The 21,066-nt window shown below is 41.8% G+C and overlaps 1 protein-coding gene across 1 annotated transcript in view; it reads right to left on the reverse strand.

The window, feature by feature from the left end:
• PCDH15 (protocadherin related 15) overlaps positions 1-21,066 on the reverse strand; it is a 1,022,916-nt gene that overhangs the window by 58,710 nt on the left and 943,140 nt on the right. Inside the window, 3 exon segments of the mRNA XM_030204966.1 lie at positions 5,392-5,502; positions 14,103-14,111; positions 20,291-20,509. Coding sequence (XP_030060826.1) covers positions 5,392-5,502; positions 14,103-14,111; positions 20,291-20,509 — 339 coding nt within the window.

A 21,066-nucleotide genomic window follows, 5' to 3' on the forward strand; every position in this document is an offset into this window, starting at 1 on the left:
GAGGACAAATTTTAGCTATTGATTTTGCTTTTGTAACCACTTATTACAAGAGTAAAATAATTTGAAAATTGTCCTATAAAACAAATGACTCAGAGAGCTACCAAAATTGCTTGTCAAATTATTTTTAATCTATGAGACTTAGGGGTATGTTTAATAAAAGGCATTCAGCTCAAGTTAAAACACTTATCGCAAAGCATGCTAAAGCATTTTGCAGTAACTTTTTTGCACATGCTAAGCATGTGGTATTTATTTTCTAGAGGACGCATGTCAGTGGTGGAAAATGGGCGTGGATATGCTATCTAGTTAGTGCATTCCGTTTACCATGTGCTAATTAGTTAGCGTGTCCATAATGTGGGAGCTCTTAGCACCTCCTAATTAGGAGGCAGCAAGTGCTCCCCTGTCAATATTTTACAGGTTATACTTGATAATGCAAACATTAGTGCAATACCTGGAAGAGGAATACTGGAAATTGTGCTATTTCCTGGGCATGTTAGAAATGGGCTTAGTGCACAGGGAAAGTCACGCGTTAGCAGGCACTTAGGCATGAATTCTATATATGGTGTCAAAATAGCACTATTCTATAAGCTGCGCTTAAAGTTAGGCATGGTTTACAGAATAGCGCTTATGCCTGGAAATTGCGCCTAACTTTAGGCATGGCCATTTGCACCAACTGAAACATGGTGGAAATGTACACACCTAAATTAGGGGCATATCCCCCCTCATTCTATAACAATACATGTAAATTTTAGGACCTTCTCTGTTCTGCCCATGACCCTCCCATTTCTGTGCTCCCTTTTTCAATCACATGTAAAATTTAGGCACAGATTTCAGGCCTAAATTTACATATATAAATTCCAATTAAATCTAATTAGTGTCAATAATTGGCACTAATCAGCACGTTATTCCATTAAATTGCATGTGCAAATTGGGCATTCACCTTGTATCAAAGGGTGTTATGCCCTTTCCCCCTAAATCTATAAAAGTTGCCAAAAATTGTGCATGCATATTAATGTGCTAATTAGCATTAATACTTAGTTTTAACAAGCAATTATTGGCACTAATTAGATTTAATTGGAATATACATGCATACATTGTGGTATGAGATCTGCGTACATTTGTATCATGTCCATATGACCAAATGACCACGTGTAAAGTTAGGAGCGATTCCCAGGCATTAGTACTATTCTATAAATTGTGCCTAATTTTAAGCGAGGCTTATAGATTAGCACTTTTTTCAGTACTAATTTTTTAACTCCACATTAATAGGCTACTACTAAAATGCATTAAATCATTTTTTGGCATTCTGTCTGTTTGTGTGCAATAACCGCACATTACTGATTCAAAAAATAAAACTTTTAGGAAAGGGTGTTTTATGGGCAGAGATTTCTTAGAATTTTCTAGAAAGCTCTGGAAAAAGTCAAACTGGTTGTAGTCAGGAAGTAAAGATGAACACCGGGGGGAATCAGGGATGACTTCCCCTTACTCCCCCAGAGTATATATATATATATATATATATATATATATATATATATATATATATATATATATATATATATATATATATATATATATATATATTGGATGGGAGGGGGTTAGTGACCTCTGGGGGAGTAAGGGGAAGTCATCCCCGATTCCCTCCGGTGATCATCTTTACTTCCTGACTACAACCAGTTTGACTTTTCCCAGAGCTTTCTAGAAAATTCTAGGAAATCTCCGCCCATAAAACACCCTTTCCTAAAAGTTTTATTTTTTGAATCAGTAATGTGCGGTTATTGTACACAAACAAATAGAATGCCAAAAAATGATTCAATGCATTTTAGTAGTAGCCTATTAATGTGGAGTTAAAAAATTAGTACTGAAAAAAGTGCTAATCTATAAGCCTCGCTTAAAATTAGGCACAATTTATAGAATAGTACTAATGCCTGGGAATCGCTCCTAACTTTACACGTGGTCATTTGCACCAACTGAAACATGATACAAATGTACGCAGATCTCATACCACAATGTATGCATGTATATATATATTTTTTTTCCAGCCTCTATGCCAGCCTCAAATATCATACCCAGCTCTATGACAGCAGTATGCAGGTCCCTGGAGCAGTTTTAGGGGGTACTGCAGTGCACTTCAGGCAGGTGGACCCAGGCCCATCCCCCCTACCTGTTACACTTGTGGTGGTAAATGTGAGCCCTCCAAAACCCACTTTACCCACATCTAGGTGCCCCCCGTCACCCCTTAGGGCTATGGTAGTGGTGTACAGTTGTGGGGAGTGGGTTTGGGGGGGTTGGGGGGTATAGCACCCAAGGTAAGGGAGTTATACACCCAAGGGAAGAGAGCTATGCACCTGGGAGCTTTTTCTGAAGTCCACTACAGTGGCCCCTAGGGTGCCCGGTTGGTGTCCTGGCATGTTAGGGGGACCAGTGCACTACAAATGCTGGCTCTTCCCAAGACCAAAGGGCTTGCATTTGGTCGTTTCTGAGATGGGCGTCCTCGGTTTCCATTATCGCCGAAAATTGGGGACGACCATCTCTAAGGTCGACCTAAATGTTGAGATTTGGGCGTCCCCAACTGTAATACCAAAATGAAAGATGTACACCCATCTTGTTTCGATAATTCCCTGCCCCTTCACGGGGATGTCCTGCGAGGACGTCCTCAGGAAAACTTGGGTTCCCCATTCGATTATGCCCTTCCACATGTTCTTAATTAAGGGCCCTGTTTACTAAGCTATGCTAGAGGTGCACTAGTGTTTTTAGTGTACTATAACCATTTAGATACCCATAATATTCATATGGGCGTTTACATATTTAGCATGCACTAATTGTTAGCAAGCGCTAAAAACCCTAGCACACCTTAGTAAACAGGGCCCTAACTTTATTACACAATGTGTGTGTATGTATGTATATATTGATTTTCAGTGCTTGATATACTGCAAGTGATTCCTGAGGTGATTATTCAGTTTACAATTTCTATTACAGGTACTTTGCACTTTCCTTAATGGGCTCACAATCTGTTACAGCCTACAACCTTCCCTATTGCCAAATTCCAGATAATGTCTGTTCATGTTAGGAAGACAGGGCCCAATATTCAAAGGATCCCCCCCCCCCCCCCCGCTCTGCCCAGACCACACCCCCTTGCAATAAGAATATATTGCAGTTTTAAACGTACGAGACCCAGCTTTATAAAATTGAGATTTGGATGTCCATGCAATATGGATGTCTAAAGGTCGGTTTTCAGACTTCCAAAACATGAACAGAGCTTTTAAATAAAGGTCACAGTAACACAGGTGTCAATATTAGACTGGCAGCGCTCAGCATTTGCTGATCACCACCAGCATCATGCCCAGAAAATCAATGCCAGGCCATGTATGGGCTTCAGCATTAAATTTACTGGTTTATGGAGCCAGCTGCACCATAGTGAGATAAGTGTGATTTTCAGCACTTACCAGCTATGGTGAACTGCATAAAAATAGGACTGACATTTATGTGGTGACATTGGCCAGTTAAGTGCTGAATACCAACACTTAATTGACTAAGTGCTGACTCTGCCCTTGGGTAGACACTGGTCATTTTCAGCAGCACTAACCAGATAAGTGCCACTGAAAATGACCAGTTAGCTCTGAACAAGTGGTTTAACTGCTCAGGAGCCATTTATGACCAGTTGAATCCACAGTAACAGATGGGAAAAAGAAGACCAGCATAGTCCATCTAGTCAGCCCAGCAATGAGGCTAGAGTCATATCTGCTACTCTGTTCAAAACATAACACCTCCATGCCTTTGTTTAGGATTGCACCTTCCACTTCATGCAGGTTATACCCCCCTACCACTGTTCCCTCTAAGCTGAGTGGGTGTCCTTCAACTTCATTGCTACAAGTAGGCGCCTGGTATAAGAGGCTTGAGGAGGCTGAGCCTCCCCAGCTGCAAGCAGACCTGACAAATCTCGCTGGGGCAGTGGAACACCATGCATGCATGCAGCATAGTCAGCACAGGAATAGAATTAGATGCGGGATCTGTCACTACCTTACTGATAGCCTGCTCCAGATTCCCGTTGTTCCCCCTCACCCTAGCTCCAACTCACATACTAGCACTGCCAACCAAAACCACCATGGACAGCGGTCTCCACTTTAGCAATTATAACAGGGCTGCTCGGGACTTGGTCTTCCCCCATGATGTGTCCCGCCTCCTCTGACACAACTTCCTGCTTCTGCGAGGGCGGAACATATCACAGGAAGAAGGTCAAGTCCCCAAGGCAGGCCTGCTATGATCTACATATAGTGCCTGAAAAATCCACACTGAAAAAAATTATGCCCAGGTGTATTCTGTAAAGTACGCCTACATTTTATAGAATAGGCTTAAATTTCCATTCAGTATATAGAATACACTGAGCAACTTGCCAGGTGATGAAATTAGGCCACGTTTTACTTGTAAATCCCAACGTCTAAATTAGGTACAGAGTGAGTTTATACTATAATATGCACATAAATTTAAAAAATGCCCACACCTCGCCCATGGCCATGCCCCCTTTGCAACTATGCGACTTAGAATTTAGGTGCACCATGTTATAGAATACATCCAATTAACAGCACTGATTAGCTAGATAAGCAATTACGTTTTGAGCATTGTTACAGAATACACTTCGGTTTCCGAGCAGAATTTCAGGCACCATATATATTATCCGTAGGTATATGTTTATGCAATCTATATACCATATCAGATGCTTATGTCACACAAGGCTTCTAAAATGATTTCCCTAATGTGTGCTAATACTTGTGTTAACATCAGTGGCGATCCTAGGTCGGCTGCCACCCGGGGTGGATCGCCGCTACGCGCACCCCCCCCTGGGTGCAGCAGCGTCCGTCCCCTCAGGGTGCAGCATGACATCCCCCTGGCGCAATGACACCCCCCTCCCTGGCACATCAAGCCCCCCCCCAGCACAATGACAGCCTCCTCCCCGGCGCATCAAGCCCCCCCCAGGTGCATTCTTGGCTGCTGGAGGGTGCAGAGAGCAGCTGTGCGCCTGTCGGCTCCACTGGCTCCCTGCTCCCTGTGCCCCGGAACAGGAAGTAACCTGTTCTGGGGCACAGGGAGCAGGAAACCAGCGGTGCCGACAGGCGCGCGGCTGCACTTTGCACCCTCCAGCAGCGTGCACCCGGGGCGGACTGCCCCCACCGCCCGCACTTGCTATGCCACTGGTTAACATCAATGCACTTTACTAGACGACTTATAGGATACAACCTTCTCTTGTCATTTTTCCTCTATTCTTTTCAGGGAGACTAACAGAATTATATTCCAGCCACAAAAATCAAGCGGTGATAACTGATATCCTACAGCTTTTAACAATGCTTTGATTCATGGCTCACTGATACATTTAATAAGCAATTCATGTTTGTTACTTACATGGTGCTGTCACCTAGCTCTTCATACAGGTTATTGGCTGCAGTAGCTGATGGTTTTCCTGCTGGCAAAGCCATCTGGATTCTGGCTGTCTTCGCACACTCTGCTTGTCGCCTTTAGTAAATTTTGTGGAAGAAAACAAAGGTATTAAAATTCTCTCTTCAATATCACAAAACATTATATTTTAACATTACACAATATATTTACATTTCATTGTTCTATTATTGATATCAAAGGGCAGTACAAGGAAGCACACCATTTATACAATCTTAGTTGTATTTTTATTGTTTCATAAATGTTTTAAATGATCAAACTATACTCCTTTTCATATGGTTGCAAACATACTCATTTATCACTGAAATCATTGAATATATGATGTACTTTAACAAGGTTTCAGTTAAATTTTAATAACACTAATTTTCAGTAGGATTGTAGTAAAGACTATTGCAAGACTGCATAGAAAACATCTTTAAATGGTTTTGAAAATAGCGATTTGGACGTTTTAGCAAAAAAAAAAAAAAATCCCCTTATTGGACGTACTTCTGTTTTAAAAATGAACCCCATAGCAGAACTTGAAAAGTTACCGAGAAGGGCGACCAAAATGATTAAGAAGGAATGACACTCATATAAGGAAAGGCTGAAGAGGTTAGGGCTCTTCAGCTTGGAGAAAAAAGGCTGAAGGTAGATTTGATACAGGTCACTGAGTGGAGTGCAACAGATAAATTCAAACTGATTGTTTACTCTTTCAAAATATACAAAGACTAGGAAACACACCATGAAGTTACATAGTAATACTAAAACAAACAGGAGAAAATATTTTTTCATCCAACATGTAGTTAAGCTCTGGAACTCATTGCCAGAGGATGTGATAAAAACAGCTGGTTTGAAAAAAGGATTTGGATAAATTTCTGAGGAAAAAGCTATAAACTGTTGTTAAGGTACACTGGCTAAAACGACTGCTTATACCTGAGGGTAGGTAGCTTGGAATCTTACTATTTTTTTTTTTTTTTTTTTTGGGGGGGGGGGGATTCTTCTGGGTACGTGTGACCTGACTTGGCCACTGTTAGAAGCAGACTATTGGTTATATGGACCGTTGGCCTAAATATGGCAAGTCTTATGTTTTTATCATATTTGACTGTTGGTGAATATATGTGAGGATCCTGTTATTTGATAGATGTTCTTGCTTCAGTTCAATGGTATATCTATGTTTTTGCTACTTCCTCTGTCCAATCCTGATCTACAGTTATTTTCTGATATGCCTAGAGGAAAGGCTTTGGTCTATTCTGGAGAGGTGTGTGGTGTGCTAAGACCAATTCTGTCCAGTATTACTTGCAACATTGCCTTTCTGGAATTCTTTCCTACAGTGGTGCTGCATATTTGGGCAAAGAGTCTTATAACACCAGAATATGACTCTATGTTTAATAACTTGTATGTGGTTTAAGCTATTAAGGGCAGAGCTTTTAAGGGTCTTCAACCTGTGTTGTTTGCTGTTGACTGTGTCTGCATATCTGAATCATGCACCCTGCACTCATACCAACATTGCTGGCTCTCTCTCTCTCTCTCATTGCATGTGGTCACTATTTAGAAAACTTACACCAGGAGCAAGTATAGCTGGAATTGTGTGGTCCCAACTCATTTGTGGTCATTTTGAACACAGCAGCCTGGGAATTGCTGCACTTATCAATCACCCCAGCAACATGGAAGTTCTCCCTACAAGATTATTGTTGTTTCCTGAAGTGAGTCAGTAGACGATACTGGGCTTCTTTCTTTGCACCTCATGGTAGATTACATTGTTATAGCCAAATGATACGGCATCTACAAGGGTGCTGTACACATGCATTTCATGGGCTTAACTTTCTTTGCCAAAGCACAGGGGTGGCCAAACCCCATTGTTCATTTTGCAATTAACAGGAAACTAGTAGGATGGACCCATGAAGTCCCTGCTTATCCTGAAACATGCAAACCTACTATGCATCATCACTTCTTGCAATGTTTGTAGGCCTTACTGCAGGTTGTCACCACAGTGTTGAACTGCTGTTATTTAGAGCTGCATTCTCTAGAGAATTTTGTTGTTGTGTTAAAGGTTAATGAATTGGTTGCCCAGAATGCAAAAAATGTGCCCTGCTTGGGGTTTTCAGCTTCCTGCATACACGTATGAGCTGGCAGACTAACAATCTCCATATCACATTCCAAAACAGTTTAGTATATTAAAGGTGCAATGATTGTCCTAGCCGAGGTATCTGGCCTTGTAACCTGCCCAATACACAACATGAGAAACAACATGTATAAATTTCCAAAAGAGGGGAATAAAGTCTTTGCTAATCTTGAGCAATTGTTTGCTCACCACATCCCTGAAGTACTCACAAATTGTTGAGGTTTTGTGTCCTACTAGTTTTGTGACACATTCATTTTGTATTGGCATGGCATCAAGTGCAAGTGCCTCAGGCTTTACTGTGTTCACTCTACAATGACTAGGTAGATAGCATTCTGTTGCCTTTTCTGGATAAAATACACACCCAGATGACTCCCTCTTGTCCCCCACTTCTTCAAACTGTTGTTCACCTTCTTATAGCTATACCTCTAACCTGAACTTAACATTTCATTTTGTTAATTCTTCTTATAATATCGACAGATGATCTGCCTTATTAGGCTTCCTTCATTTTCTGGGTAGAGGACCAACACAGACACACACAGACAGACACACACACACACGTACTTAGGTCACCAGTTAAGTCTTGGTATCTATGCTGCCATCAGATAAACTGGCAGGAGGGGCAAGTTGTTGACCTTCTCCCTCTACTCAGATTACTAATGTGTATATCTGTACAACCAGACAATGCTACTACTACTACTATTAAACATTTCTATAGCGCTACTAGACTTACGCAGCGCTGTACAAATTAACATGAAAAGACAGTCCCTGCTCAACAGAGCTTACAATCTAAATTGGACAGATGAACAGACAGCTAGGGGTGGGGAAATTGCAGTATTTACTCTATGGGGCAATGACTTCAAAATTCAATCCACAAGGAATGACCTGGTTCACCTTTCCTCTTGGATACTGCGCGTGCCCATGTTATGGTCCGAGATGATCCTTCATCATTGGTAACTTTGATATCATCTCAGCCTTTGCAAGTTAGTAATGTCACACACAGACTTGGAAACACTCATATCAGGCATGTTTGTGCATTTGTGGAGTGTGTGGAATTGTACAGACACAGTGGCATGGATTTGTCAGATATTGTCCAAGACTTCTTTATCACCACTATTAAGACATTGCATGAACATTGCCTGTGGGGATATACAAACATTATAGGAAATAGATTTATATGGAGGGGATCTTTTTTGCCTCAAGTCTTTATTGCCCGGCCCCATGGTGGTTATCCAAGCCTGAAAGTGGGTAGGGGGTAAGTTGATACTTTGTACAATGGACTGGGATCACCTGGCACTGTTTATTTGCTAGGTCTGCCATCTATATCTGGGCAGCGGAAGGTATGGCCCTTCTACTAGTCTGGAAGTAACGGCATATCCCCTCTAGATCCTTAATTACCCCAACCAGGTATCTGCTCATGACAGTGTTACTCAGTCAAGGCAGTATAGACCCTTGTAATTAGAAAGGAACCCAGTATTTAGTAGATAAAGAAGTATAGTTTATTAACATTGATATCTCACCCAAATATAGTACAAGCAGTTCAGGCAGTCATATGATAGAACAGCATCTCCCGCCACGTCTGTCTCCAGCCTTCTCTCTTCTCTTGTCTGGTCTTGTCTGTCTTAATACCCCTCAGACTGGTCCTTATATACCATTTTGGCTTCATTGGTTCCAATGGACCCCAGTCTTTCTCATCAGGGCTCTTAGCCCTTATCAGTTGATAAGGATGACTTCACAAGTTCTCAAGCTCTAACTATAAACAAGATCTGTTCACAGCGCATCTCGTGAGATGACTTCACAGGTCATTTTGCTCTCTTCAGCTCCCCCCTTCCCTTGGATTTGCTCATCCTATGTACATCTAACCCTTTATCAACTTTCATTAGCCTAAACATCTTTCTCATGACTTCTCACAGGTGCCAGTCCCAGAGCAAATGCTCCCTCCCTTGCCAGCTCAGCACTTGCTACAGTGAAAGATAACTGTGTCAAAGGTGATCTCTGATTTTTACAAGCCTAGCTCTCTGGGAACTCATTTCAGCTTGAGCTGCAGTGAAATATATTCTGTATCAGAGATGATTTTGATTCTAAGAGAGGCCTAGCTCTTAGCCTGAGCCATTGGCCTATATTTTACTGAGAGCTAGGGCTAGCATAACTCTTCAGCACCAAGCTAAGAGGCTCTGGTGAAGTGTTGGAGTGGCAATTCCTTGGACACTGAGATCAGAGAACCAAATGACACTGAGGACTGGTGACATTGCTAGAACAGGGAAGATTGCCCAGTAAGCCTTGATGAAAAAGAGAGGCAGTTCTGCTTGATTGGGGTGCCCATACATATGGATGGGTAATAGAACTTAGGCATCAAAACTTAAAGTAAGACAGTTACCTAGTAATACTACTACTACTACTACTTAACATTTCTAGGGTTACACAGCGCTGTACCGTTTAACAAAGAAGGACAGTCCCTGCTCGAAGGAGTTTACAATCTAAAAGACGAAATGTCAAGTTGGGGCAGTCAAGATTTCCTGAATAGAGGTGTAGTGGTTAGGTGCCAAAGGCGACATTGAAGAGGTGGGCTTTGAGCAAGGATTTGAAGATGGGCAGGAGGGGGCCTGGCGTATGGGCTCAGGGAGTTTATTCTAAGCATGGGGTGAGGCGAGGCAGAAAGGACAGAGCCTGGAGTTGGCGGTGGTGGAGAAGGGTACTGAGAGGAGGGATTTGTCTTGAGAGCGGAGGTTACGGGTAGGAACGTAAGGGGAGATGAGGGTAGAGAGGTAAGGAGGGGCTGCAGATCGAGTGCATTTGTAGGTTAGTAAGAGAAGCTTGAACTGTATGCAGTACCTGATCGGAAGCCAGTGAAGTGACTTCAGGAGAGGGGTGATATGAGTATATCAGTCCAGGCGGAAGATAAGACGTGCAGCCGAGTTCTGAATGGACTGAAGGGGGGATAGATGGCTAAGTGGGAGGAATAGGTTGCAGCAGTCAAGGCGAGAGGTAATGAGAGTGTGGACGAGAGTTCGGGTGGTGTGCTCAGAGAGGAAAGGGTGAATTTTGCTAATATTATAGAGGAAGAAGCGACAGGTCTTGGCTTTCTGATGGATATGCACAGAGAAGGAGAGGGAGGAGTAGAAGATGACTCCAAGGTTGCGGGCAGATGAGACAGGGACGATGAGAGTGTTATCAACTGAGATAGAGAGTGGAGGGAGAGGGGAAGTGGCTTTGGGTGGGAAGACAATAAGCTCGGTCTTGGCCATGTTCAGTTTCAGGTGGCGGTTGGACATCCAGGCAGCAATGTCGGATAACCAAGCCGATACTTTGGCCTGGGTTTCGGCAGTGATGTCTGGTGTGGAGAGATAAAGCTGGGTGTCGTCAGCATAAAGATGATATTGGAAACCATGAGATGATATCAGGGAGCCCAGGGAAGAGGTGTAGATTGAAAAAAGAAGGGGTCCAAGGACAGATCCATGAGGAACTCCAACAGAGAGCGGGATGGGGGTAGAGGAAGAACCATGAGACTGTACTCTGAAGGTATGGTGGGAGAGATAAGAGGAGAACCAGGAGAGGACAGAGCCCTGGAACCCAAATGAGGACAGTGTGGCAAGAAGTAAATCGTGATTGACAGTGTCAAAAGTGGCAGATAGGTCAAGGAGGATGAGGATGGAGTAGTGACCTTTGGATTTGGCAAGGAACAGGCCATTTCAGACTTTAGATAATGCCATTTCTGTCGAGTGTAGAGGGCGAAAGTAATAATAGAGCTGCAGTGCCATTTTTATCCAATTAGGATGATTATGTTGTTATCATGTTTCCTTGTGTTAACAAAGAAGGGGAATGATAGGGTGGGTCGAGGGTAGGCAGTTTAATATTAATTCCAGTCAATATTCAGCCAGCATAAGTCAGTATTTCTAATCACTGGCTGCCACTAGCTGAATTAAACCCAGATATTCACTGCCGGCCCATATGCAGTATCACCACTGAGTATCTGGGGCAGCGACCGGGTTTTACCTGGGTACCATTGATATTCAGCAGCAGTACCCAGATAGCTATATGGTTAAATTAGCCTTTTGGCTGTCCTAAAGTAACTGAGTAGCTATCAGGGTATCATCACTGAATATTGGTAGTGCCCAGATAACTGCCAGCTCTGCCCCAACTCCAACCCTAGCCTGCTCTGACACCATGGCAGTCTGTGTAGATATTCAGCAGCATTGTCCAGGTAAGTGCTATTGAATTTCCAAGGCCCTGGTTAGCTGCTCCTACCTGGATAACTCCCTCTGAAATTTGACCCCATTGTGTATGTTCTGGAAAATCAGGCCTGTTTGTAGCCTAGGTATTATTAGAAAAGGAATGGAAAAGAAAAATGAGAATGTTATGATGCCTTTGTATCTGTCCATTGTGCGACTGCACCTCGAATATTGTGTTCAATTCTGATTCACCGCATCTCAAAAAAGATATAGTGGAATTAGAAAAGGTACAGAGAAGGGCAACAAAAATGATAAAGGGAATGGGACGACTTCCCTATGAGGAAAGGCTGAAGTGGCTAGGGCTCGTCAGCTTGGAGAAAAGACGGCTGAAGGAAGATATCATAGAGGTCTGTAAAATAATGAGTGGAGTGGAACTGGTAGACGTGAATCGTTTGTTTACTCTTTCCAAAAATACTAGGACTAGGGTGCATGCAATGAAGCTACAAAGTAGTAAATTTAAAATGAATCGGAGAAAATCTTTCTTTTCTCAACGTGTAATTAAACTCTGGAATTCACTGTCAGAGAATGTGGTAAAGGTGGTTAGCTTAGAGGGGTTTAAAAAAGGTTTGGTCGCTTCCTAAAGGAAAAGTCCACAGACCAATATTAAAATGACTTGGGAAAAATCCACTGCTTATTTTTGGGATAAGCAGCATAAAATATATGGAACTTTTTTAGGATCTTGCCAGGTATTTGTGACCTGCATTGGCCACTGTTGGAATTAGGATGCTGGGCTTGATGGACCTTTGGTCTGTGCCAGTGTGGTACTTATGAACTTATTCTGAAGATTCATGCTTTATTATACCTCAAAGGAAGAACACTGAAGGAACACAGGAAAAAAAAAGACAGAATGTTTCAAGTCAAGTGCTTGTCCTTTGACCACCTAAATGCTTTTCTGAGTAAGAATATTCATCTTCTTCCTAGTAAGAGTACAGTACTGTTTCTGCGCTAATTATGTTTTAATAACCTCCTCCTCCTTTCTTCTGTTTGTCATGCTCTTTCCTAAGATGCCTTAGGCATAGTAAAGTATGGTGCAGTGATATTCACATCAGCTCTTCTATCAGACTTTCTTTTCCAATCTAAAAGAGTTGAACACGAACATCTCTTTATTTAGTTTCTTCTCCTGGATGTAAAGTGGTGTGGTAACCATGTTAGTAATAAATAGAAATAAAACAAACCATAGAAAAGAAAATAAGATGATACTTTTAAGTTAGTCCAATAATTAAAAAAAGGGTATCATCTTTTCTTTTCTATGTTTGTTTTATTTCTATTTATTACCTTTTCCTGGATGATAACTGTGAAACTTTTAATGATGGATTGTCATGTTATCTCTTAACTCTACTGCAAAAGATTAAAAATAATGTAAGATAAAACGTTGTTCTGTTTAGCTTAAATCTGCATCATAGTTTCAAAAAACAAAGGTTCAATATTCTAAGCATTTTTCCTAGGCTGGAGAAGCTGTTTAAATCATGCTCATCGTCCTGACTGCCAGTATTTGGTGGCACTTTACCGAACAGTGTCACGGATGTTGGCTCTGACCACTGCATTACTACCCCAGTTAGTGCTGGTGTGGTCCATGGGTGAAGAGTGGGGGTGGATGCCAGTTATCCAGGCTTCAGCTGTATTCAGTGCAGCTGCCCACATACTTAAGCAGGTAGACAGGACCATATAAAAGGCACTCCTATCTTTGCTTCCTTAATTATACAGGTGCCAGCACTGACTATCAGCCACCACCCACAACCTTTGGGTTGGCGTGTGACTTGGATTTTCAATGCTGGTGCCCGGATTTGGCCTGGCATCAAATATCTGGCCTTAATTCTGCCTGCGGCCGAATACTGGCCCCTAAATACAAAGAGCAAAATTGTTCTGAGAATGTATTTATATAGCACTTAGGGGCCTTGTTACCAAGGTGCGGGAAAAAGGGCCCTGTGGTAGCAGCAGGGGCCATTTTTCCCGTATGCCAGAGCCTCTATTTCCGCAGTGGGTAAAAAGCTCCAAAACCAAAATTGTCATGTGGTAAGAAAACTCTTTCCATGTGGTTCACCCACTGAGGTGGCGGTAAGGGCTCCCATGGTAACCCAGCAGTAACTGGACAGCTGGTGATGATGCCTGATTACTGCTGGGTTACTGCTGTGCTAACCATTTCGGAGGGGGGGGGGGAGTCACCCAGAAATGGTGTGCGCTCGACCCGGAACTACCACCGGCGGTCATGTTGTGCTGGCATTAGTCTTGGGATAGCGAGCAGAAGCCAGTGTTGGGCTCAACACAGCTCTGTAAAAGAGACCCTTAAAGGTCTGAATATTAGAAGGACAAAATATAGAAAACCAAATACTTACTCCTTAAATCTGGTTATGGAATGCAACAAGGGAGCAAAAAGAAATACAGGTTAGAAAAAAAAGTTTCATGTATTCAGTCTTGTCAGAACTTTTTTCTGTAACAGTAATATGTTAAAATGACTTTATCTTTGTATTCATTCTAATCCAGAGTTAATGGCATTGTAAGAACCAGGCTGTTTCAATAACTGGAATATATTTAATTCCCTTTGTAATAGTATTATCACAATTTTACAAGCTGATAAGAAAATGAATTACAGAGAAAAAAAGATGTTATGAGATAAACAGAATTACAGAAAACTTTGATTAAACCATAGATAGCTAACTGAGCTCAAATCATACTCTAAAAGTGAGGTAATAAAGATGAACTAATCTTTTTATAATTGGCTCCTGTGCTCTACCTACTTTGTGAATATTAAAGGTGCCATTCATAGCAAAAAAGCACAATTAGTTTCTTGGCTTCTATTTGAAACATCAGATAAAATTTAATGTGCTGCCCTTTCATGATGAATTCATAAAACATTTCTCATAATTGGGCCCTTAGTTGTTCTGCACAGTAAATTCTAAAGCTATCCACTAATAGAATAAAATAATGATATTTTTTGGTACTTTTTTACTGGGTTGAGATTTAAAGGTGATAATTTTACCTTCACAAATAAGCAGCACAATCAGTTCATACTTCTCATTTTATAATAGCAGCCAATTTTAGATGTGGTCAGCATATGATAAAAAGCATCAGTTTTAGAAAGGGAATGTGTACTCATACTTTCCCTTGTAACATTTTCACTAATAGTGCAACCAGTGGTTGCAGGCATACATATACCTTTACATTTGTTCAGATAGTTCTGTAATAATTTTCAGCTGTATTATCCAGATAATGATGCTAAAAATTGCTGACTAACCACAATCAGCAGCACTTACTTGGTTAGTGCTTTTGAATGTCTGATCAAAGAATTTCATAACAGTAATTTTGTTAAAACCCATGGGAAAATTGTAGACCCATTTGAGGAACATTTTCGAACGGGATGTCCAAGTTTCGATTTGGACGTCCTTGCAAAACGTCCCAGTCTAGGGGCAGGGAAACCCGTATTTTCGAAACAAGATGGAAGTCCATCTTTCATTTCGAAAATACCATCATGGACGTCCAAATCCTTAAATTTTGCCGTCCCTAGATTTTGCCGTCCCTGGACATGGACATTTCAGATTTTTGGCAATTTTCAAAACCAAAGATGTCCATCTCAGAAATGATCAAAGCAAGCCATTTGGTTGTGGGAGGAGCCAGAATTTATAGTGCACTGGTCCCCCTGACATGCCAGGACACCAACCGGGCACCCTAGGGGGCACTGTAGTGGACTGCATAAAATGCTCCCAGGAATATAGCTCCCTTACCTTGTGTGCTGAGCCCCTCAAACTTCCCCCCCCCAAAAACAAAAACCCACTACCCCCAACTGTACACCACTACCATAGCCCTTACTGGTGAAGGGGGCACCTAGATGTGGGTACAGTGGATTTGTGGTGGGTTTTGGAGGGCTCGCTGTTTCCTCCACAAGTGTAACAGGTAGGGGGAGATGGTGCTGGGTCCGCCTGTCTGAAGTGCACTCACCCACTAAGTGCATACTTCTGTCATGGACCTGAGTATGACATCTGAGGTTGGCACGACATATTTTTACAGATATTTTTTGAGGGTGGGAGGGGGTTAGTGACCACTGAGGGAGTAATGGGAGGTCATCCCCAATACTCTTCGGTGGTCATGTGGTCATTTCAGGCACCTTTTTGTGCCTTAGTCGTAAGAAAAACAGGTCCGGGTGAAAACGTCCAAGTGCTCGTCAGAGACGTCCTTCTTTTTTTGATTATGGGTCAAAGACGTCCAAGTGTTAGGCATGCCCAAGTCCCGCCTTCGCTAGGCCTCCGACACGCCCCCTTGAACTTTGGTTGTCCCTGCGACAGAGTGCAGTTGGGGACGTCCAAAATCAGCTTTCGATTATACCGGACATTTTTGTGAGAAGGACATCCATCTTCCGATTAATGTCGAAAGATGGGCGTCCTTCTCTTTCAAAAATGAGCCCATGTATGAACTGCATCTGTGGGCCTACAGGCTATTAAATAGAAAGCCTACATGGGATATTCCTTTGAACGTTAAGGGGATGGTCACGCCTGTAGCCTTTGTGCCTGCTTCTCAGCAGGGACAGAAACACCATTAAAAAAAAGAAATCTCTGCATGTGCTAGGCTGACACCACCTCCTCAGACCCACCCTATTCAGTATTTGGAAAAATCCTTCTCTTACAGGAGAACAATTATCATTGCTCACTTTTTTATATGTAAACTGTTTTTTTACCTGCAGATCAACCATCCAACTTTGCCCTCCCCAGGCCAAATCTTTCAGAATTTTTTTGTATTTGAATTTCAGGCTTATTTTCAATAGAAATCAAACAAAATAAAACATGGAAAAGAAAATAAGATGATACCTTTTTTATTGGACATAACTTAATACATTTCTTGATTAGCTTTCGAAGGTTGCCCTTCTTCGTCAGATCAGAAATAAGCAAATGTGCTAGCTGACAGTGTCAGTGACTTATATACACTGTCAGCTAGCACATTTGCTTATTTCCGATCTGACGAAGAAGGGCAACCTTCGAAAGCTAATCAAGAAATGTATTAAGTTATGTCCAATAAAAAAGGTATCATCTTATTTTCTTTTCCATGTTTTATTTTGTTTGATTTCTATTGATAACCTTAAGAGTGGACTAACAGGGCTACCACACTCCTCTACTCCAGGCTTATTTTCGAAAGAGAAGGACGCCCATCTTTCGACACAAATCGCAAGATGGGCGTCCTTCTCCCAGGGTCGCCCAAATCGGCATAATCGAAAGCCGATTTTGGGCATCTCCAACTGCTTTCCATCGCGGGGACGACCAAAGTTCCCTGGGGCATGTCGGAGGCATAGCAAAGGTGGGACTTGGGCGTGCCTAACACATGGGCGTCCTCGACCCATAATGGATAAAAAAGGGCGTCCCTAACACTTGGATGACTTTACCTGGTCCTTTTTTTCTTACGACCAAGCCACAAAAAGGTGCTCGAACTGACCAGATGACCACTGGAAGGAATGGGGTATGACCTCCACTTACTCCCTCAGTGGTTACTAACCCCCTCCCACCCTCAAAAAATATTTTTACCAGCCTCAAATATCATACCCAGCTACATGACAGCAGTATGCAGGTTCCTGAAGCAGTTTTAGTGGGTGCAGTGCACTTCAGGCAGGCAGACCCTGACCCATTCCCCCCTACCTGTTACACTTGTGGTGGTAAATGAGAGTCCTTCAAAACCCACCAGAAACCCACTGTACCCACATCTAGGTGCCCCCCCTTCACCCATAAGGGATATGGTAGTGGTGTACAGTTGTGGGTAGTGGGTTGTAGGGGGAGGTTTGGGGGTGCTCAGAACACAAGGTAAGGGAGCTATGTACCTGGGAGCTTTTTCTGAAGTCCACTGAAGTGCCCCCTAGGGTGCCCGGTTGGTGTCCTGGTATGTCAGGGCAACCAGTGCACTGTGTATGCTGGCTCCTCTCATGACCAAAGGGCTTGCATTTGGTCGTTTCTGAGATGGGTGTCCTTAGTTTCCATTATCGCCGAAAATCAGAAATGACCAAGTCTAAGGACAACCATTTCTAGGGACGACCTAAATGTCAAGATTTGTGTGTCCCCGACCGTATTATCGAAATAAAAGATGGACGCCCATCTTGTTTCAATAATACGGGTTTCCCTGCCCCTAGCCGGGACGTCCTGCGAGGACGTCCTCAGGAAAACTTGGGTGCCCCTTTCTATTATATCCCTCTATGTCACACACATTCCCCGGGATTCTATAAATCACTCCTTAATATCTGTGTGGAAATTGAAGTGTATTCTATAACAGTGCAAGTAACTTAATTGGTTAACTAGCTAATTGGAGCTGTCAATTGGATGTTAATGAGCAATTATCAATACTAATTGGCATTAATTAAGATTTACACTCACAATTCGCTAAGTGTATTCTGTAACGTTGCATAGTTGAAAAGGGAGCATAGCCATGGGTGGGATGTGGGCATTTCTAAAATCTATGCACTTTGTTATATAATACAACTACTCTGCACCTAATTGAGGCATTGAAATTTACGCCAGGTAAAACATGGCGTAAATGGCCATGATGAAATTTGGTTGTGTGGAGAGGCGCTCGGTGTATTCTATATACCATGTGGAAATTTAAGCCTGTTCTATAAATTACAGGCATGCTTTAGAGAATATGTCTAGGTGTACTTTTTTCCATGTGGAATTTTCAGGCGCCATATATAGAACCTGGCCCATTGGGGGAAATTCTATAGAGTGTGCCCTAAATTAAGTGCCAAAGTGCTGGGTGCTAAGAATGAATTCTATAACAAGATCTGGAGCCCAGATTCCATTATAGAATACTAGCATAAGTCAGCATTTACGTACCAACATTTAGGCGTGCCCACTTATGCAATGTCTATTGTAGGTGTAAATGTCTGTACCTAATGCTGCTCTTTGACATGTAAATCATATATCCCACCCACATGTTAAGATTATAGAATACTGTTTATGACTAAAAGGTCAGTACTGAAATTAATACACTTAAGCATTTTCTATAAAGTAGTCCTTAATTTAGGCATACTTTAAAGAATAAGCCTAAATTTCTTTGCGGCTTATAGAATACACAGAGCGCCCATTCGCGTGACTAAATTTAGTTGCCTGCAGTTATACTAAGTAAAACTTGGTGTAAATCCTGATGCTTAAATTATGCATGAACTGGGTATATTCGATAATGCGTATAGATTTTAGAAACGTCCATGACCCACACATTCCATGCCCATTGCCATGCCCTCTTTTCAACTATTCAAGTTAGAATTTATGATCATCACGTGACAGAATACACTTAGACAGTTCTGTGCGTAAATTCTAATTAATGCCAATTAGTGTCAGTAATTGCTTGTTAATTGGCAATTATCAGCACTGATTGGCTTGTTAACTAATTAAGTTCAATGCACAAATACAGAATACGACTGTATTTGCACACCCAACTTAAGCCATGCTATATAGAATCCAGGGGTTAGCACCCGTTTAGCCCGACTACCACTTACATGTGAATCTGTAACTTTCATGCATCTAATCCAAATGCATAAATGACATACATTTAGGCAGTCACATTACAGAATAAGCAAGATTGAGGGCAAATTTTAAGGGTACACCTAGTTTAACAGTACAAGTAGGCACCTACTTATGTGTAATTTTATAAAGACATATACACATTTATATGTCTTTAAAAAATACTAGCATCAACTCGCATTGCAGGTCTGGCCATTTACACCTGTTCTCAAGGAGGCATAAATGTCCACACCTAAATTATTTAAGTATGCACATTAGACTGTTGCATAATCTATACACATACCTGTGAACTCATGCTCTATCTCTACACATCTAACAGAAAATATACACCTTTAAGTCAACATGCATACTTTTAACACCAGTTGAAATTTTACAAGTGATTATTGCACACACGTCACCACATACATGGGAAATAAAATGACTTTATAAAATTATCTCCATTGTGCCTGATTCATCAAAGTCCTTTCCCCAATTATAGAGAAGGGAAAACATTTTTTAGAGGTGTTATACATTTTGAATTAATGTTTGTAAACACGTTATAAAGGCAATTCTACATAGTGGGCTAGATTTGGTAAATGGCGCTCAAAAATAACTGCCCCCCCCCCCCAAAAAAAAAATCAGCACTGAATGTTATTCTATAATGAGAACTCAAAGATGAGAGTCTATTACAGAATAGCGCTAAGGGCTGATTACAGCACCAGGACTAATGCCTGCTGAAACCAGGTATAATTCCAGATGCCCAATTTGGGTGCACATCCCTGGTATTCTATAACACTGCATGCAAATTTTAGGAATGCACATGAGCTGCCCATGTACCCCCCCATGGCCATGCCCCTCCTTTTGGATTGTGTGCCATGGGATTTGGGCACACATAGTTATAGATTAGCGCATAGCAAGATGTGGGCCCAAATCCAAATTGGTGCCATTTAGTACCCTATTATTGGCAGTAATTGGCTCAGCCAATTTAGTTGGATGTGCATCTTTGATCAGTGCCACATATAGAATCTAGGGGATTGCGTAAGAAAATGACCACTTACTGTCTGTAGCTGACCATAACTATTAGAATGGCAGGCATGCAGCACAGGATGATTATGACAGCCAGGGCAAGTAATGCTCCTTCTGTATATCCCACTGCTTGTGCTTGTTTCTTTACGTTTGCTACAACATCTGGTGTACGGATTTCCAAAATACGTCCTCCTTGTCCAATATGGGGTTGAAATTCTTTATTGATATCCAGCAGTTTGCCATCTAAAAATCTGAAAGAAGAAAAATATTGACAATGGTAAGAAAATATGACATGGAGGAGTAGCCTAGTGATTAGAGCAGCAGGCTAGGTACTAGGGAAACCAAGGTTCAAATCCTAGACAATATTCCTTGTGACGCTGGGCACATTACATCACCCTCATTACCTTAGGTACAAATGTGGAGACAGACTTACTGAAGTGTTAATGTGTGTTATGAGTAAATTGGTTCAACTGCAGAAAATAATGTGCATTAAAATATAGTAGTGCCTTTTAGTACACCTAGCCCTTATGCTGTAAGACCTCCTGGGATAGGGTACATGCCTGAATGTAACCTACTCTGAACTACTACTGAAAACGTGTGAGCTAAATCTATATCTGTAACATGTAGCTACTACAAGATTTCTGTATTTAGCTTGACACCAGACATTTCTATCATAATAGTAATGATAATACTGGCTCTTAAAAGTGTGAAGCATGTGCAATCTGCAATCAACATGAGGACTTTTTGTGGCACTTAAATTCCATTATTAATGAATCCTCTTTAATGGATTGGTACAGGAATAAAAGCA

Source organism: Microcaecilia unicolor, chromosome 5 (genome assembly GCF_901765095.1).
Source record: "Microcaecilia unicolor chromosome 5, aMicUni1.1, whole genome shotgun sequence".
Taxonomy (NCBI): Eukaryota; Metazoa; Chordata; class Amphibia; order Gymnophiona; family Siphonopidae; genus Microcaecilia; species Microcaecilia unicolor.